At 46.3% G+C, this 18,439-nt stretch overlaps 1 protein-coding gene across 6 annotated transcripts in view; it reads left to right on the top strand.

Moving 5' to 3' along the window:
- The window catches only part of ERI3 (ERI1 exoribonuclease family member 3), a 143,646-nt gene that overhangs the window by 28,688 nt on the left and 96,519 nt on the right, over window positions 1-18,439 (top strand). For all 6 annotated transcript variants that reach the window (XM_036494663.2, XM_012930867.2, XM_004598920.4 and 3 more), the window contains 2 exons: window positions 9,028-9,144; window positions 15,233-15,292. In XM_036494663.2, the coding sequence (XP_036350556.1) occupies window positions 9,028-9,144; window positions 15,233-15,292 (177 nt within the window). The remainder of the gene's footprint in view (window positions 1-9,027; window positions 9,145-15,232; window positions 15,293-18,439) is intronic.

Here is an 18,439-nt window from a genome sequence, read left to right as displayed (position 1 = left end):
GTAGATAACAATGGTTATGTACCAAGGGTAACTGACTAGAACACTTGGAATCTTGATCTCCAAAAATATGATGCAACCAAGAGTCATGATTGTCATGATTCGGGGTTGCCATGGCTAGAAAATGCTGTGTTCACAGGTGAATTTTTTAAGCACCACTAGCATTTTAAAGTCCAGAACTCATAAGGCTGTGGTAGCTTGTTGGGGATGAGTGAGGTAGGGACCAACAAATGATGAGATTTGCCGTTTGATATTTGGTTTCAGTGGAAAGATATAACATGATGAGAGGCCCTGTGTCAGGGGTTAGCCTGAAAGAACGTTCACAGGGGTGGTGATTGTTGATATTAGCAAGCAGTGCAAGGTTGGTGCCCAGGATACATGTGGATTTCTGTGATCCTGTTCCCGGTTCGTGTCCAGTGTTAGACCTTTCTTGGGAATGGATGTAATCAGAGTCTAGATAAGCTCTTGGTTTGTGCCTGCAGGTGGGATGTCTTTCTAGACGAGGTATCCAGTCTTCCTTTCTGTCTCATGTGCACAGAAGGAAGGTGCCTTCTGGTTACTCGTGTCTTGGCTGGGTTCTCTAAGGGAGGAGGCGTCACTGTGACCAGACCACTGCTTGCTAGTTACCTGACAGAGATGTGACAATGTGCTCTGTGAAGTTTGTTATGTCACAGGACAGTTTTCTTGGTGGCGAGAAGGATGAATTTCTGATGGCAAGAGCCAGGGATGGCTAGACTCCATGAAGGGCTTGCCTGAGAGCCTTAAAAGTCGATCCGCTAGGGTTGGTTTACTCTGAGAGGGCCTTAAGCTGTGAATCCTGTGTGGTCCATACCTCTGGAGTTAGTCACATAGATATTCTAGATGTCACCCCTGCTACTGAAAGTGTGATCTGAGAACCAATAGCATCTGTATCACCTGGGAGCCTGTTCTAAATGTAGGATATCAGGTCCTACTTCAGAGCTAAACAGAAAAGTCTGGGAAACGATGCTCTAGTGTGGACTTCAACTTTAGGGAGCATCCGAATCACCCAGAGATTGCTTTAACAAAGCAATCAGCCCTTAAGACTTCTGATTCAGGAAGTCTGGGGTGGAGGTCAGGCATCTGCATTTCTAGTAAGTTTCTGGAGGTGGCGTGGTGCTACCACAGTTTGAGAACCATTAAACCCCTTAGCTTTCTCCACCGTGCAATAGGGGAGTAATTCCCATGGCCTGCAGAGGTGGCCTCATGAGCCAAGGAGAGAGACAAGTGTTCCATGAATTGAGGGGAGGATGTTGTTTGCTTGCTCATTGGGCTCTTTAAACCTGCTGTTACACCAGCATCAATGTTTTCCTGTGCTGGCCTTGGGTGTCAGGTATGGACAGAGGACAGGAATATGCAGACTGTTCCATAGGGATACAGTCTTCTGAGATCAGTAGTTCCTGGGACCTTGGAAGGGGATTGCTAATACGGCCTCCTGAAGCCCAGCTAGTTGACCAGCTGCTCTAGGCTCCCAGCCAAGTTCTCTGAGTGGGCTTAGTCCTACCTTGTTCACCTGTTATCTCCTTCCTTCAGCCCTGTACCACATGGTGAAACTTCACAGAGCACACTTTCACATCTCTGTCAGGTGGCTGGCAAGCAGTGATCTTGTCATAGCACACAGGAGTGTCTGTTCCCTTGGGGAGTCCTGACAAGGCCAGGACATCAGCTGTCCTTAGAGAGCCTAGGACACTATTCAGTCCTGCAGAAAGCTCTTGCAGTATTAGGGTTGGATATCTCTCCCATAAAGACCTCTCACTAGATTTGGGTAGTATTTGGATTCATCAGAAAAATGGTTTTTATATAACCAAGCCTTTGATTCATCTTGTAAACCTGAGCAAATGATATTACTTTTCTCCATCTTATTGGATCATGAACTGAATAAGCTTTGGCCGCCTGTGCCCAATTCCCACACTGTGGACCCTGAGCCTCTGGAGTGAGGGTTGCCAAGGTGGAGGCTGTTCTGATGGGAGGCCTAGTGGTTAAGAACATGGAGTCCACTGCCTACTAGCACTGTGACTTGGGGCAAATTACCTGTACTTTTTATGCCTCAGTTGCTTTATTGGCACAGCAAAGCCAGTCTTAATGGACTGATGGGAGAATAAAACGAATTAATATATTGCCAGTGTGAGCAGTGCCTGGCATGTAATGGCGTTATGTGTGGGCTACAATTGGTAGAATAGTGTTGTTCTGACCCCTGGCCTCATAGTCAGCATTGAGGTGCAGCAGGTGGCTGGGAGGCAGGCCCTGTTTCTCCAGGGAGCATAGAGAGAGCCTTCAGGCGCTCTGTCAGCATAGTGGCCTAAGCTAGGGTCCTTCCCAGAGAGGTAGTTTGTCCTACACTGGAAGGCAAAGTTGACCTTGACACTCCTCCATTTCCATGTGGGCTTTTGATGCTGTTGCCTCTAGAAGAAAGTTTTTTTTTTTTTTTTTAAGGATTATTTTTATTTGAAAAGCAGATACTACAGAGAGGAGGAGAGAGAGGTCTTCCATCCACTGGTTCACACCCCAAATGGCTGCAATGACCAGGGTTGGGATCCAGGAAGTGCTTCTTAAGGGACCCAAGGACTTGAGTTATCCTTCTGCTTTCCCAGGCCATAAGAAGGGAGTTGGATTAGAAGGGAATAGCAAGGATACACGTTGATGCCTGTGTGGAATGCTGAAGCCACAGGTTAGAGGATTAGTGCGTTGTGCCACCACGCCGGCACACAGCAGTCTCTTTTGCATACAACTTGAGATTAGTTTAAATTAATTGTTTTACAAGTATAAGTATCTAGGTAGCTACAAAGAAATAATTTGGGTGTTTGTTATCATGAAGTGTCAGCTTCCCAGAGGCTATTTTGTATCTGCTTATGTATAAGGGGGCGGTGTAGGTAGAAATACTGGGTTAGAGGCTACCAGTCCTGTTTCACAGGGAGGTGGACACAGGAGGACATGCCTCCGAGGGAGGAGGTGGCTTCTGATGCTTTTGGTCCCCTTCATTTATTGGTTCTTTTTTTTTTTTTTATTTTAATTCGGATTTTGGTCAGTTATTCACTTTGCACCTCCAGCCACCTTGAAGTAAAGAATAGCAGTGTCTACTTTTGGCATCTTTCCTATATTTTAGTTGCTTTGGGGTCTACAGGGATGCATGGAGAGGGACATGAAGTGAAAAATCAGTCTTTATAAAGCTCTGATTTTTTTTTTTTACCCTTCCTTGTCCTGAAACTTCGAGTATCAGCTCTCATCTGTCAAAGTGTAAATCAGCAATTAAAACCCAAACAGCCAAATGCCAAAGATGACCTGAAGCACAAAGCAACTGACAAACAAGTCTGGACAAATCGACGGGTAATTTATAAGCTTTGCCCTAAAATCTAATTATTTGGCAATTCGAATTTGCAGCCAGGCAGGGCTTGGCAATAAATTTAACCCGCCATAAATTATTTAGGAGCAGGCTGTGGTGTAAATCAAAACCACGAGTGTTTGTTTAAGAAATAAGCTTCTTGTGCATGAAATGTCTTTTTTCTTCCCCTCCTCTTTTCCAAAGGAGAAGCTGTTAGACAAGCCGTGCCCCATGTAGCCCTCACTCCTCTCATCCGACTTCCCTTCTTCCCCGAGACCGGAGAAAGGGCCCACCTTGCATGCGGCTTTTACCAGAGCCGAGTATTTAGAAAACCTTCGCATGTTTGTCCTTCTACCTTACAATGTGATACTGCTTTTGGATTTTACTAAACTTTTGAGGACAGTATCACCACTTGGTGGGACTTCTTTTTCCACAGGATGGAAGGAAAGGCTAGGTTGGTTGCTGCTGTCTCTGAACTGAGGGAGTGTGGTAGCTGCTTCCTGGGTTGAGAGGGGGTAGCCATGCAAAGTGATCTGTCTGTTCAGACCTGGATTTCAGGTAGGATCATGGAACAAGTTCAGGCAGAGGAGACTCTGCTTTGGGAAGAGCTACAATACTGCACTGTTGAACTGTCTCAGGATCACTTGTGTCCTTTCTGCTTAAAAATCCTGTTTGCTGGTGTTCTGTCTTCAACTACAATTTTATAACTACAGACACTTTAGATGCAAGGGATCTGAATATCCTGAAAGCAGCTTTTATAGACGAAAATCTACCAATTGTGGGTGTGAAATTTCATTTGAAATACTATTGCCATCCTGTCCTCAGTTTATCAAGGCAGTCATTGGAATTCCTAATTGAGCAGTTAGAAAGCAGGTAGGTGTAAAATCTTAACTCTAGCTCTCAAAAAGGTAAGTGAATATGAATTTGTTTAGTGTTTACTTTTTATTTGTCTTCTCCCCATATATATGCACACATGCATGCATATATGTGTGTGTGTGTGTGTGTAAATATAAAAGTGAGTACAAGTGAAAGAAAAATAGCATTTTATTGACAGAGGTGATGGGATAGGGATGGTAGGTTGAGAACTTTGTGTATTTTGACGAATTTATTATTTGAGCCTTTTGTTCCTAATTGTCAGGTTGTGACCAGTTCCTATCCCCTATAGCAGACCAACATTTTGGGTTTATGGTGTCCTGCCATTAGAAAACCTAATGGTATAAAATAACCAGACTTAGCACCAAAAGTGCCATGTTCCAGGTTATTCCAGATAAAATTGGGATTTTGGTAGAAACTGAGGAGAGAAACCATTTAGGAACGCGAGATTGGATATGGTAAAAAGTGTTACATACCTGGGTTTGAATCCTGGCTCTATCACTCACCAGTTTTGTCATCTCAGGTTGTATTGATCATTTCACCTCTGTGGAGTCTTCTGTAAACGTGGCGTTTTCTCTTAGAGCCAGGCTTGTAACTCCGCACAGCAGGTGAGGGAGTAAGGACTGAGTGACGGAACTGGGCTGGGTGCTGGGAATGCGCAGCACAGGCTGGTGCCTTCCATCCTCCTCTGGCCTCTCCCCTTGGCCAGCTTGGTCCCAGTCTGTGTAGTTTGCATTTCTTGCACTTCCTGGTTTAGGGGCCAGCAGACTGAGTTCCCTCTAGAACACCTTCCAGACTAAAGGCTCAAAGCTGTCTTTTTGACCCTTCAGAGTTTGAAAGCTGCTAGACATCCTCTCAGGACATCTTGTTTCCCCCATTTGGAGTCCCAGTTCAGTCTGTTAATTGTTCAACTGTGAGCAACTGCCTGACCTTCTCTGGGCCTTGGTTTATTTCTGAAAAGAGATAATAATGTTTCTTGCCTCCTGAGTTTTTGGGATTCGGTCATTCCTACAGCACTTATCTCAGTGTGTGCCACCTAATAAACAAAAAATGGGAACAGTGAAGTGATGCCATCCCGCCTTTGTCCTGGAGAGTATTGAAGACCAGTTCCTTCCCATTCTTTGCCCAAACTCCAAGCATGTTGGGGAGACATGCCGCATCTTGTTGTATTCATCCCTGTGTCCATATCCAGCCTCTCTCTGCCAAATTGTAGGTGCTTGATACGACTGGTTTATGACCTGATGATAAGGATGATCTGATCTGTCTTTTGACCTATATTTTATGATTAGTAATGGTAAAATAAGAACTGGTATGTATGTAAACATGTACTTTTAAATGGAGAAGCATGACATATTGTATATCTCTGTGCTAAGATCTCCCACAGTGCACTGCTTGCTATTTGTATAAATCTTTCTCCATCCCTAGTCCATGTACTTCCTCCAGGCAGAGACTACATCTTGTCTCTGTCTCCCTCCAACATCTGCTGTCCTGCAATAAAGTAGCTTAATTGAATGTAGATGGACACAAGGGTAAGTTGTGAATCTGTTAATGCAAACTGGTTCTATTGCTGGTGGTGTCGTTGTGCAAGAAGTCATTCAGCTGTTCACTATTCTCCTAGGGGAATAGTGAATTGGATGAGGTTGGAATAGTAATTTCATTATCAGTGCAACTGGATCTAGAAACTGGCCTGTAGTCGCATCTTCACAAATCCTTGGATTGGAACTGATCCACCAACCTGTAGTCTTAGGGTCACATTTCTGATTATTTCTTGCTAAAAACAATGAAGGAACTGCTTGGCATGCGTGTGTGCATTGGTTGCAGATTCATGCCCACCTTGGTGCAGGCTGGGATAACTTTCCTGTTATTGGGATGTGAGGGCCTAGCTTTTGAGGTATTGGGCTTGCTGGCATGATGGGAAGGTAAGAAGCAACCAGGTGAAGTCCCTTCCGCTCTGAGTCCTTGGAGGGTCTTCTGTCAGAGATTCTTCGTTTGCATCCTCCGTGAATCCAGTGCAGGTGCCGATATACAGATATATTGTTACTACAGCTCCTGATGTTGCTGAGGAAGGTCACCTGCAAATTCAAAGTTAGGGACTGGCCCTTAAAAGCTCCTCTTTGTGGGCTTAGAGAGGAGACACGACTGATGGGCACGCAAGATCAAAGAAGCATGTTTATGAAAGGCCAAGTCTGATGTGTCACGGGTCTTGGGTCTCTGCCCCAAACATTTCAGAGATCTACCCATTTTCCATAGAGCTGAAGATGGCTTATCCTTATTCCCCCAGGGAGTGCGAGTGTGAGCACTGTGGTTGATTCCATTTCCCTATGGGTGAGGTAGCCAGCAGCAGGAAAGTTTGAGTACAGTGGAGAAAGCCAAAGGCCAACTTGTCAGAGTCTGTGTGCTAGAACTGCTGACTCAGTGCTGGTCAGAGTGGGAGCTTAGGTGCATGCTATTTTATAATAAATGCTAATGAAATTCTAGATCTGTAAGAGCATTTCAGAGATCTAAAACAAACCATGTGCCTGTAAAAAAAAAAGTGGAAAGAGATCAACTTTTAAGCCATAAATTCTTGGTAATACAGGGTGTTTTTTTCTGTTTATATTTGATAGATATTTTTGTTTCCAGAGGAATGTCAACTCCTAATTTCATAATGTATTATGGGCTTAAGAAAATTGAATTTAATAAAAGGCAAAGATGAATGGCATTCTTAAAGGTCCCAACACTTGTCTTTATTAGCAGGACAAACTGCAGGTCTCCAAACACTGTTTCGCTCCAAATGAAAGTTTAAATGAAAAGTACAGTTGTGTCACAGGTTAAATTTCATTGTGGGCCCAGCTAATATTGTTAGTGAGAAGCTGGCTGTATTTGTTTCCTTAGCCACCAGGGCAGCCAAACTCTCTGGACAGTGAAGCTCTTTCTGTTGGGGAAATCTCCTGCTTTGTGGGAGAAGAAGAATCTCTCAGGAATTTGAGAGTCAGATGAACTTGACTCTGATGAGTCATACCTCAGAGTTGGCTCTGAGAAATCTTCAGTACCTGATTTGTCAGGTGGGCCAGATGTGTACTTTTGTGTATGGACAGACTAGCTGGCATGCTTTGTAATGTTTAGTGGTGTGAAGGGAAAGACCCAGAGAATTGGAGGGCGAATGTCTGCCTCTCTTGGCCCTGAGAGGGGAGGTATCACCTTGTCTATACAGCAGCCTGGGCCTCCCCTCTTCCTCAGCCTTTAGCTGTTTGCCCTTCCTCTCTCTGAAAGTATGTTCCTGTTGGCATCCCTCTGTTTGGGGATCAGTCCTGGGAGCCCAGACAACCAGAACCTTTGAATTTCTCTGGCATGAAAAATCTGACTGCCTCGGTAGAATTTACAGTTCTCACTGTTAATGTGTTGGAAAAGCTGCTTTAAAAACAAGCCCGGTGTGAGTGTCTGTGTTGGGAGGGAGGCTCCCTGGCTTGCCTGGGACCTCTAGGATACTGTTTCTCCTGAGTCCCACTCTGTCGTTTCCTAAGTGCAGGCAGCTGTCGTCGGCGACTGTGTTGCTTCTCTTGCTGTCTCTGGAGAGAATCATTGTGTCTTGACTGTGGTATTACTGGGAGGAACCTCTCCAGAACAGAGGTGTGGGGAGGGTTGCACTGGTGCTGACTGCTGGGGCCACTATGTGGGCAGAGTCCCCTCTGTCTACTGTGGTCGAGGCCTTTTGCACATGCTAATTCTCTTGGAGAAATTCACTCTTATTTATTTTTTTTATAATTTCCTATTTGTCTCTTCCAGATGTTTTCAGGGCAGTTTTTGTGTGTGTGTATATGTGTGTGTGTGTTGTAAACTAATTCCATTCATGTTTTAAAAATTTATGAAAGCGCTAATAAAAATGTCAAAGTGGTAAAAATGTTAGCTTTTCCTCTGCTTTGATTAAATTTTGCAAACTGTTTTTGAATATTAAAAAGCAATAATTTTTTTTTCTTCTCTCCTTGTTTTCCCTCTTCTCTCTGGTGCTCGGGTGCGTTCTCCTGCCCTCTCCCCCATCTGGAGCACTCCTCCCTTCCCAGGAGCGATGTATGAGGCATGCTGCACAGCCAGCGTTCTGCAAGCCTGTTTGCACACCAGGACCTTGGTGCTGTGCATCTCTATTAAATAACGGAGACAAATTAATCTTAGAGACACCAAACAAATTGTCACTCCTCCTCCTTCTCTTCCATTACGTTCAGTGGACTGGGAAGGGTTGGCTAATCTATTGGTCGAGAAGGGAGGGAGCCGGGGGGAGGGTGTACTGTGTGAAAGGTGGGAGGCACTGGCTGCTATTTTTCTTACTCTCTTTTCTGTTTCTCTTTGGTATTCCCTCTGGCTTTATTATCTTCACACACACACGTATTAAAAAATGAATGAAGAAACTCACTAGCTGTGTTTAAACTTCATGCAAGGGAATCTGTGCATTGGTCTGATGGCTGGTTGTCTGTGTGGCCAGAGATGCAGACTCATTCCAAGACAGTGATCTGGGCAGTGGGAAGCAGGGCCTATATTTAAGGACTCAAGTGAACAGGCTTGTGCTAGAAAACTGGGAACACTGGGGCAGATGATACTACCATCATTCCCCTTTCCAGAAATAGCAGGGACGGAAAGGAGGTATGCCCAATACCTGGAACCTGGGAGGATATTTATAGGGGGAAAGTTAGTTCTGTAATTATACTGGCCTCATCTCACCCAGTGTTGAGTTTAGCCTGGTAGCAGCTAATGAGCCGAAAACACTCATCCTTTCTTGACTGGCAGTTATTGTTTGAGATATCTTGATGAAAGTAACTTACTCTTTTTTTATGTGCTTGACACTCCAGGAAATCATTGAGTTCCCTATTCTGAAGCTAAATGGCCGGACCATGGAGATTGAATCTACCTTTCACATGTACGTCCAGCCGGTAGTCCATCCACAGCTTACCCCCTTCTGTACAGAGGTAAGAGCCATGGAGGAGGACAGCAGGGATTCTGGGGAAAGAGCTTTGGGGTGTTTGGTACTCTACACGCTGTTTAGGGTAACCTTGGGTCTACTTTTCTGTTTCTGGGAGCTGGAATCCCACAGCAGAATGCTGCTGATGCTGGGTCAAGTTCTTTCGTTATTTTAATTTCCTAAGAGTTCCTTGGCAAGAGAGGTAGATGGCAGCCATTTGGAAGGAAAAATTTTCAGGCTTTCTTAGCTTTCCATCACCGTTACACTGACCCTCTATAAAGTGACCCCATGGGCAGCTGTGGCTGACTTGTGGGAAGCACATTGTGTCATTGATGGAGATGGGCACTCTGGGGAGCAAGAGGACAGCAGCCAAGGCTGGGTTGTCTACTGTCCTTGGCTGCCTTGAGAGCAGCTTCATATGAACCTCATTTTATAGATTGAGAAACTGGGACTAAAATTTTGATGTTTGCTGGTGGCTCAAAGGAGCTATTGGCAGAGAGGAGCCCCTAGGACAATGTGGAGAAGCTTTCTGTAGCTGCTTTCTCCATGACCTGTTGAGTTGTATGTGGTAGTGGTCCACTGGCCATGGTGGAACTGCACATCAAGAATATGTGGCAGCAGAGGTGATGAGAAAAACATGAGTGTGTCTAGAATGTTTTAAGAGTTTGCGCTGAGATCTGTAAGAGGCTTTTTAACCTTCACTTAGAGGTTTACTTCCTACATGTGAATGAAATGAGGAAGGAAATTCTTGAATAGTCCCAACCTCGGCTGTGAAGGGGAGGCTGGGAAAGGGCCTTCCTGACATGGTGGGCGTTCTCAGGGGAATCTGAAGTGGGTCTAGGTCGCATGGAAGGTCTCGAGGGTTGCTCCTGGACTTGGTGCAGTCTTTGCCATCTCAGTGATCAGGCATTTGTTGTAGGCATTCGTCTGTCACAGTGCCAAATCTTTTAAGCATTTCGTTGTTCCAACTAATAATACTGGGATTTTTGGTCCTTTTTGGTCTGCTGTGTTTTTTTTTTTTTTTTTTCCTGCTTTCCTCTGGGAGTTACTTGTATTGCCAGAGAGCACTAGGCTGTACTTTCTGCCCTTTTTGAAAAATCCTCATTTTACTGATGTAAAAAATTCCCTTCCTGGGGCTGGCTTGATGATTTAATTGGCTAATCCTCTGCCTGCACATGCCAGCATCCATGTGGGTACCAGTTTGTGTCTTCAGCTGCTCCACTTCTGATCCAGATCCCTGCTGATGGCTTGGGAAACAGCAGATGTTGGCTCAAGTCCTTGGGCCCCTGCATCTGTGTGGGAGACTGAGAAGAGAATCCTGGCTTTGGATTGGTTCAACTCTGGCCATTGTAACTATCTGGGACGTGAACCCAGTGGATGGAAGATCTGTCTGACTTCCTTCCATTACCCTAGGCAGTTATCGGTCCTGAGGGTCTATTGTTCTGTGTCCTGCTTCCTCTTATTTGAGTATAGCCTGCCCTTTGCAGGCTCTGGTTCTGTGAGGCAAAGCTGCACAGCCCTGATAGGCAGGCCCAGAGTTTGGAAAGGTGACTGCCTGTTTAGGAATGGACAAAGTGGTCCTGCAGTTCAGCTTGATTAGGAGTGAATACTCAACAGTGTTTAGAAAAAGAGGATTTTCTCCATAACAAAGCTGCTGCTGTTTTTTGGGCAAGACAGAGGGGGATGATATATGTGGGTCATTTGGTGAGTAGTGAGAGTGCAAGTTGGGATCCTGGCTGTGAAGCCTGATCTGAAAGTGAGGACATGGTCATGTTACATCTCAAGCTTCCAGAACTCAAAACTCTCCATATCCTGCCCCTTGCTCTTTCTCTAGCCTCATGTCTCCTGGCTTCATCTCCTTCCTAGCTCCTCTTATCCAAGCATGTCCTCTTCCTGTCTGCCTTTGCACTTGATAGTCCCTCTGCCCATGCTCTGCTCCTGCCCTTCTGTCCCTAACTCCTCTTTGTCCTCCAGTGCTCTTTTCGGGGTTACTTTCCCCGAGCCACAGTTTGCATTGTTCTTACTCTGCTTGTACTTACCAGATATTATATTGTATTTATTTATCTGAGTCCCCACTGGGCTTTGAGTTCCTTGACGGCAGAAGCTAGGTCTGATCCATCTCTGCCCCACATCATTGGGATCTGGCACCAAGTAAACTTGATATGGATCTCTTCAATGAATGAATATTGTCAAGAAGTATTTCCCATCTCCTCTGAAACCAACTGTACTGCTGACCTGTTCTTTTGAGTAAGTCAAGTCTTCAGAAAACCTCAGGTTAGCTACGTGTTGCCGTGTGTCCATATGAGCTGGAATTGTCTCAGATACAGCAAGGATGCAGGATGAAGGTCTTGTTCAAAGACTTCATGCCTTTGGGAATGGGCAGAGGTCATTCCAACCTGAGAACATCTTTGATTAGTAAGTGTGGGAAACAGCCCAGACCTCCCAATCCTACCTGAGCAGCTCCTCTGGCAGGATTTTCTCTCCTGTGGTCAAATTCCTAAGAACCCTCGTGGGCATGCAGGTGTGTGCGTGTGTGTGTACTTGTTCACATGACGTGTGTACATGTATGTGGGGAGAGAGGCTCACTGCTGGACACAGGGAAGAACACTTCTGCCATGAGCCAGGTTTTAGCTCCCACACCGAAGCATTCACCGCTGTGCGTATGGAACGTGTTATTAGCCTTCTTGAGGTCTTCAGTTACCCTTGACAGTCTGCCTGGGGATGTGATTCTGACAGACAGGTTGAGGCGTATTCCGTTCCTTCCCCAGGACCGTTCTGTCTGACCTCTAGAATCTGCTGCAGCTCATCAGATCTCTAGTCCCTGACCATGTGCCGTTTTGTTGTTGTTGTCATGAAAAAAAAAAAAAAAAGAAAAATGTCCATTTTGTTAAATGCCAGTAAAGGGCTTTGTCTTGCACCTGTACTTATAAAGGGTAAGATTTATTGGTCTCTTTGTCCGAGGAGAAAGAGTGGGTCTGATTATCAGATTGCACACCAGAGACAAGTGCTTATGTAATCAACAAACTGTCTTGGTGTCAGAATACGATTGTGTTGGAGATAAACTGTGAAAGGAGAAAGCGCCGGTTCCTGACATGCTATTGGCACTGGGTTTCCTGGGCTGCTTCCTGTAGTTGCTAGTGTTTATGATGAAGCTGGCTCATTCCTGGACAAAGCCCTTGGGTGAGAAGGGGAGCTCAGCAACCTGCCGTGTTATCAGTCAGGGTCAAAAGCCCCTCGCCTGTGGGTTCCGAGTCTGGAGAAGTGGGAGTTAATCTGTAATCCCTTGGTGAAAAGAGCCACAGAGCACACATTAATTCTTCTTCTCACCTCACCTGCTTTAAGTGGTTAAGGTCTCTGAGCTCTGTTTAGCCTGTGAGCCCTGGTTCTCAGCTTCATAATACCTAGCTTTGCTCTAGTACCTTTCATTGTGAAGATACGAAAAGCATTTTACAAACATTTGTTAACCCAAGTGGGAATAGGTGTGAACTTGATATGAAGAATTTAAGTTAGGTCTCAGAACTTCCCAAAAAGAATTTTATGACATTGTCACAGCTTCTTGTGTAAGCCTTGTAAATATCTTACAAAATGTTGCTGTCAGGCACAGGGCCTCACTGTTTTCTTTTCACACCCTCTTTATTGTGTGCCTTGGCAGATCTGGTAAAGAGGTGTCCATACTGGGAGGGATTGGTACAGGGGCAAGAGCACTTCCCCAAGAAGGCTGTGTCTAGTGAACCAGTAGTTCAAAACCCTGTATCTTTGGGGCTTGAGTTCAAATCCTGGAGAAATTCAGCTGTGAGCCTTGCCTTTTTGGCCCACAAAGAAGAATGTCCATTTTGGAGGGAACCTGGAGAGGGAGTTGACCTCACTGGGCTCCTTTCAGGCCTCTGAGTGTAGGCTTTCTGAGCACCAGAATGGAGTTTGTCAAAGCCCCAAGGTGGTGGGGCCCTACTCCTAACCCCAAGTGGGAAGAAGTGAGCCTGGCCTGTGGGGAGAGGTCCTCAGTTTTCCTGTTTAGGTGTCCAGTCTTTGCTTTTCTCACCCAAACTCGGTGATCTGCCTTGGGACCAGGGCAGTTATGTGTGGAAATGACAGGTGTTGATCTCAACCCTGTCTGCAAGGAGGGAGCACTCATGTACCATTGGTTCCCTGGGTGAAGAAGATTATCTTGAAGCTTGTTGGCAAGCAGCTCCTCTGAATTACCATTGATGAAAGCAAGGAGAAGGAATGGAACTAACCTTGACCCAGGAAACTGACCAGTCCGAAACACACGTTTGGACACTGGAGCTTTCCAAGAAGAGGGAGTGGCTTTGGATCCTCTTTTCCAGGATGGTCCTGACCCTAAGCCTCTGGTCCAAGCTTGAGGATGTGGCTTAGCTCTGGAAGACTTGGCAGGAGAGAAACTGGCCAGAATGGGAAGTGGTGGTTGCCTGGGTGTCAGTCAGTAACCTCAGTGGTAGACCTGGAGTTGGGAACAAGCCAATTCCTGACCCTTTTGGCCTCTGCATCCAGAGGCAAAACAAAGGGTAGCTGTCTGCTCTGTTTGTGTCTCTGGGAGGCAGACAGGCTCTGGATGCCAGGAAGAGCACACATTCCTCCAGGGCAGGGATTTGATGCTTCTCTTTGCTGCTGGACCTCTAGTTCCTTGAATACAGAGAAGCACACAGTAGGTGTTCAGAGAGTTGTTGCTGCTGATTGACTAGAAGAAGAGTCCTTTGTACTCTGATGTGACAGTGGCTGACATAGTGCCATCTCCCAAGCCCACAGCCGATCAGTTTTCTCCTTGACTCAGGCCCTCCCTCTGGTGGGCAGTTCTTTGGTCTCCCAAGCAAGGAAAGGGTGTAGAGGTGCCAGCCGGGTGGGCATGCTGTGGGTTAAAGCCTTGCGAAACAACAGTGTAGTTAATCTTTCTAATTTATTTTCCTTTTAGACCATGGGAAGTCTGTAGGCAGCAGCTGTTACCCAATTAAAATACAGATTAATATAAAAACAGTTTCTGGAATATAAAATAGAGTGGCTGTGTCCTTACACTTCCTTAAAATACCACCTAATAATGACTTGATGAACTACAGAAACCCACCTAGAGGAACTCAGCGTTCTTAAAATGAAAATTCCTTCCCTAAAAGGTGTGTATTACCATTCCATGTAAGTCACGATGAGAAAATAACCTTCCCTCTTAGAGCCAGCGGTGTATGTGAGTTGGGTATTTGGTATTCATTACATGTAATTATAGTTTAATTGGAGTTTTAATCTCCACCCTGTGCCCCCAGCCACTTTAAAAAATGAAAAAGTTTCCAAGCAAGCCCGAGCTACTACTCTTCTGGAAGTAGCCAGGGGCATGCTGGGCATGGTGATTTCCAGTTGGTGTATTGAATACGGGAACCCCTTGCCTTGGATGCTTGCAGGCAGTCTATATCTAATTTGTGCCTAAGGGATATTTTCCACTTAAGAAAAAAAACTAAACAAAGTAAAACCACAAGCCTGTTTAGACACAGGCTTGACCTAGGTGGCGTACAGGCGTGTGGATCAAATCTTCTTGGCCCAATTCTGTGTATTTGGCCTTTTTGTCTTTGTTTCCCTTTTGATTAGAGGTTGAATCTTTGCCTGGCTGTGTGGGGAGCTTTGCTGATATTGTGGACAGTTAGGCAGGGAAAGTGCTGGAGATTGAAGACAAGAGGAGGAATGGACTTTGAAGCCGAGTGCACCCTCCCACCCCCAGGTTTTACATGAGCTTCTATGCAGCTTGGCGTTGGATTTATTTGACACTGTAACTTACTGGAAGTTATGGAGCATGTTGGTTACGAACGACATATGTGAAATACAAGTCTTTCAAGATGAAAGCTGAAGCAGGCATGAGACACACCTCGTGGTCAGTGTGTATGCGTATGCCCCATCTCAGGGCAGGGATTTGGTGGGGAAAACTCATATGATGTCCTAATACTGAATTCCCAAGACTCAGTTGGATTCTGTGCTGAAAGCAGTGCCAGATCAGAACCATTTACAGTAGAAGGAAGAGAAGAGAAAGGCATTGTTTCGGGAGAGCTTTGAGGCTCTGCATCCTGGCTTTCTACCCATCAGCTATTTCTCTTTCTTTTCAGCTCACCGGGATTATTCAAGCCATGGTGGATGGTCAGCCAAGCCTGCAGCAAGTGCTGGAGGTAGGTTGAGTGACCTTTAATTCCTGACCTCTGACCCTTCCTGCTGCCTTTTTTTCCCCTCTCCTCCTGAGAATGTAGCCGTGTAATTTGACTATGATTATCACTTGATTAGAATAACATTTGCTGTCACATCAGTGACATGCTGTTGAGAGTATTGAACCATTGATCTGTCATCTCCAGCTGTTCCCGCCAGGGTTACTGACAGGATGTCCAAGTGCTGCCAGGAGTTGGAGCCGAGGGGCCCTCTACCCCTTCCTGGCTGTGGCCCTGTGCTGGGTGGCCTTGGGCAGCCTGTGCTTGGTGGCCTAGGGAATGAAGGAACTGAGCTGTGTCGTGGCAGGACTAGCCCCAGGGACTGGAGATGTTTTTGTTTAGCTTTGGTGTTGGCTTCCTGTGGCATGTGAGCACTTCATTAACTCACCCAGAACTCCCCATCGATGTCTTTTGTTTGCTGTCAGCTCCTCCAGGAGCTGTGGCTGGGCCCTGCCTGCCCCACTGCAGCTTGCCGCTGGATGCATTGTGCCTGTCAGGGGGGCAGAGGCTGCACTGGGTAATGATTCCTAATCAGAATAATTACAACAATTGCCTATGTGAGGGAAATCAAATTAAAGACTTTAGAACCTTTGGCAGAGACCATACTTCTCGGATGTTCTCCTCGGGGAGCTGGGAAAGGTTAAGACGCTGCTTCTTGTGCTCTGCCCTAAGGGAATAAGGAAAGGCACATTTGGCCTCAGCTTGTCTCCCACCCTTCTGGCCTGGGGGTTTCCAGAGGAGGAGAAGTACCCCCTCCTGTTCCTCCTCTATAGGGGGAGTGGAGAAGAGAAAAGGCCTGTGGATCTCATTAGGTGCTGTCTGTGTTTTTAAGACTAATAAGCTCAAAGCTCAGGCCTCATCAAGGCATAGGAGAAAGCGGGTATCTAGGCAGGGCATAACAGGATTCAAGTGCACCACAGCTGCACTAGAGGTGCAGTCTGGAGGAAGTAGGTGGCTGTCAAGGAGGGGGCAAGCAATGTTTTTCTCCAAGCAGGAGATCCTGCTGCACTGGGGAAACAGATGCAGGCTGTTTCCTGGGTCCCCTAAAGATGCAGCCAGGGTGAGAGAAGCAGGATTAGCCTCACCTCAGGACAGAGTGCTCGGTGCACCTGGGAGGGTAGAACTGAAGGTCAGGGGAGGGGCACCTATGGTAGATCCAGTGAGGATAGAACAGGCTGTGAGGTGATTTCCTGACCCATTGGCCTGCTTTTTTGTTTGTTTGAGAGAAATCTTCTAATCCCCACTTCACTCCCCAAATGTGTGCAATAGCTGAGGTTGGGCCAAAGATCAAGGCAGGATCCAGGAACTCAACCCATGTTTCCCTCTGGGTGGCTAGAATCGGTTCACTTGAGACGTTAGTGCTGTCTCCCAGGGTCTGTATTAGTAGGAGGCTGCAGTTGAGACCTAGAACTAGGACTGGGTCCCAGGCTCTCCTTTGTGGAAATGGACATCCTAATCCTAGGCCAAGAGCATGGTGCACTAGCCTAGAAGGCTGAAGTCCTTGCCTTGCATGTGCCAACATCCCATATGGGTGCCGGTTCATATCCTGGTTGCTGAGCTTCCCATCCAGCTTCCTGCTTGTGGCCTGGGAAAGCAGTCAAGGATGACCCAGAGCTTTGGGACCCTGAACCCATGTGGGAGACCAAGAAGAAGCTCTTGGGTCCTGGCTTCTGATGGGCTTTGCATCAGCTGTTGTGGCCACTTGGGAGAGAATCAGCAGACAGATCTTGACTCTGTCTGTCCTTCTCTTTGTAAATCTGACTTTCCAGGGAAAAGAAATAGAACTCCCCCCCCCCCCCCCGAAAAAAAAATACTAGGCCAAGATGCCTATCCCGAGTCCCTACTTTTTGAGGGGAGCTTCATCCTGTGACTGAGGCAGCTTCTCCACATGTGCTATTCCCTATCAGACAGGAGAAAAAAGACTCATCTTTCCCTTTGTCAGTGTAGCCAGCATCTCTAACTAGGGCCTGGTCCCCGAGGGAGGCCAGAGAACAGGTAGCTTTTCCACAGAAGTTCTGTGCCTGGGATGCTGGGAAGAGACTGTCTCCTATATAGGTAGCTGGAACCTGCTGCCTCCCAGGGTGTGCATTAACAGAAGGTTGAATCAGAAAATGAAGTAGTGGGGCCAGCACAGTGGAGTATCAAGCTAATCCTCTGCCTGCGGCACTGGCATCCTGTATGGGTGCCAGTTTCTTAGCTGCTGCATTTCTGATCTAGCTCCCTGCTTATGGCCTGGGAAAGCAGTGGAGGAAGGCTCATGTCCTTGGGTCTCTGCACTTATGGCTCCTGGCTTTGGATTAGCTCAGCTCTGGCCATTTCAGTCATTTGGGGGAGTGAACCAGCAGGTAGAAGGTCTCTCTTTCACTCTTTTACTCTGTCTCTCCATCTCTCTCTCTAAATCTGCCTTTCAAGTAAAAATAAATCTTTTTTTTTTTTAAGTCAAATAATTTGGAGTCAGGCTGGACACTCTGATACGGGATGCATTCTAAGTAGCATCTTTACCATTGTGCCTCCCTCCAACAGGGGAAAGGAAGGAAATGGGCCTGATTAATTTCTTTGGACAAGCTTGTAATGAAGGTGCTCATTAGCTACTGTGTGATCAAATGGCCTGGCTCCTAAACTTTCAAGAGCCACACTGAGTGCTAAATGTTTTTCACAGTGAAGGCCTGGCCTGCTGTCTTGCTTTCTTTTTCCATTGTGAGGAGTTGGGGGAAGTGAGAGCCCTCTAGCACATGGAGCATTGAACTTGGAAATGTGAGGCCAGTGAGCTGGAGCAGGTTATGCTGATTTAGGGGATTCCAGGTTCACCTTACCACTTGTCTTACATGCACTCTATTGTGTTTAGGCAATCCTGGGGAAAGGATGCATGTGTGTATGCGCACGCACACATGCACACATCTCTGTGTGCATACAAAGGATTGGGCCAGAGTAACTGAGGAGATGAGCTATTCAGTAGTGGAAAGTCCAGGAGGTATTTAGGAATCTCTGATGTAGAGAAAGTGAAGAGGGCTTAGAAACCACAGGGTCTTCATCGTTTGGCACTAGGGGGCAGCTCTGGCGTTCTGGTTGCTGGTATTACTTCAGCCATGGAACCAGATTGGATCCTTGGCCTTC

The sequence above is a fragment of the Ochotona princeps genome, chromosome 2 (genome assembly GCF_030435755.1).
Source record: "Ochotona princeps isolate mOchPri1 chromosome 2, mOchPri1.hap1, whole genome shotgun sequence".
Taxonomy (NCBI): domain Eukaryota; kingdom Metazoa; phylum Chordata; class Mammalia; order Lagomorpha; family Ochotonidae; genus Ochotona; species Ochotona princeps.
Note: the sequence above shows the minus strand (reverse complement) of the source record. Positions and strands in the feature narration are given on the sequence as shown.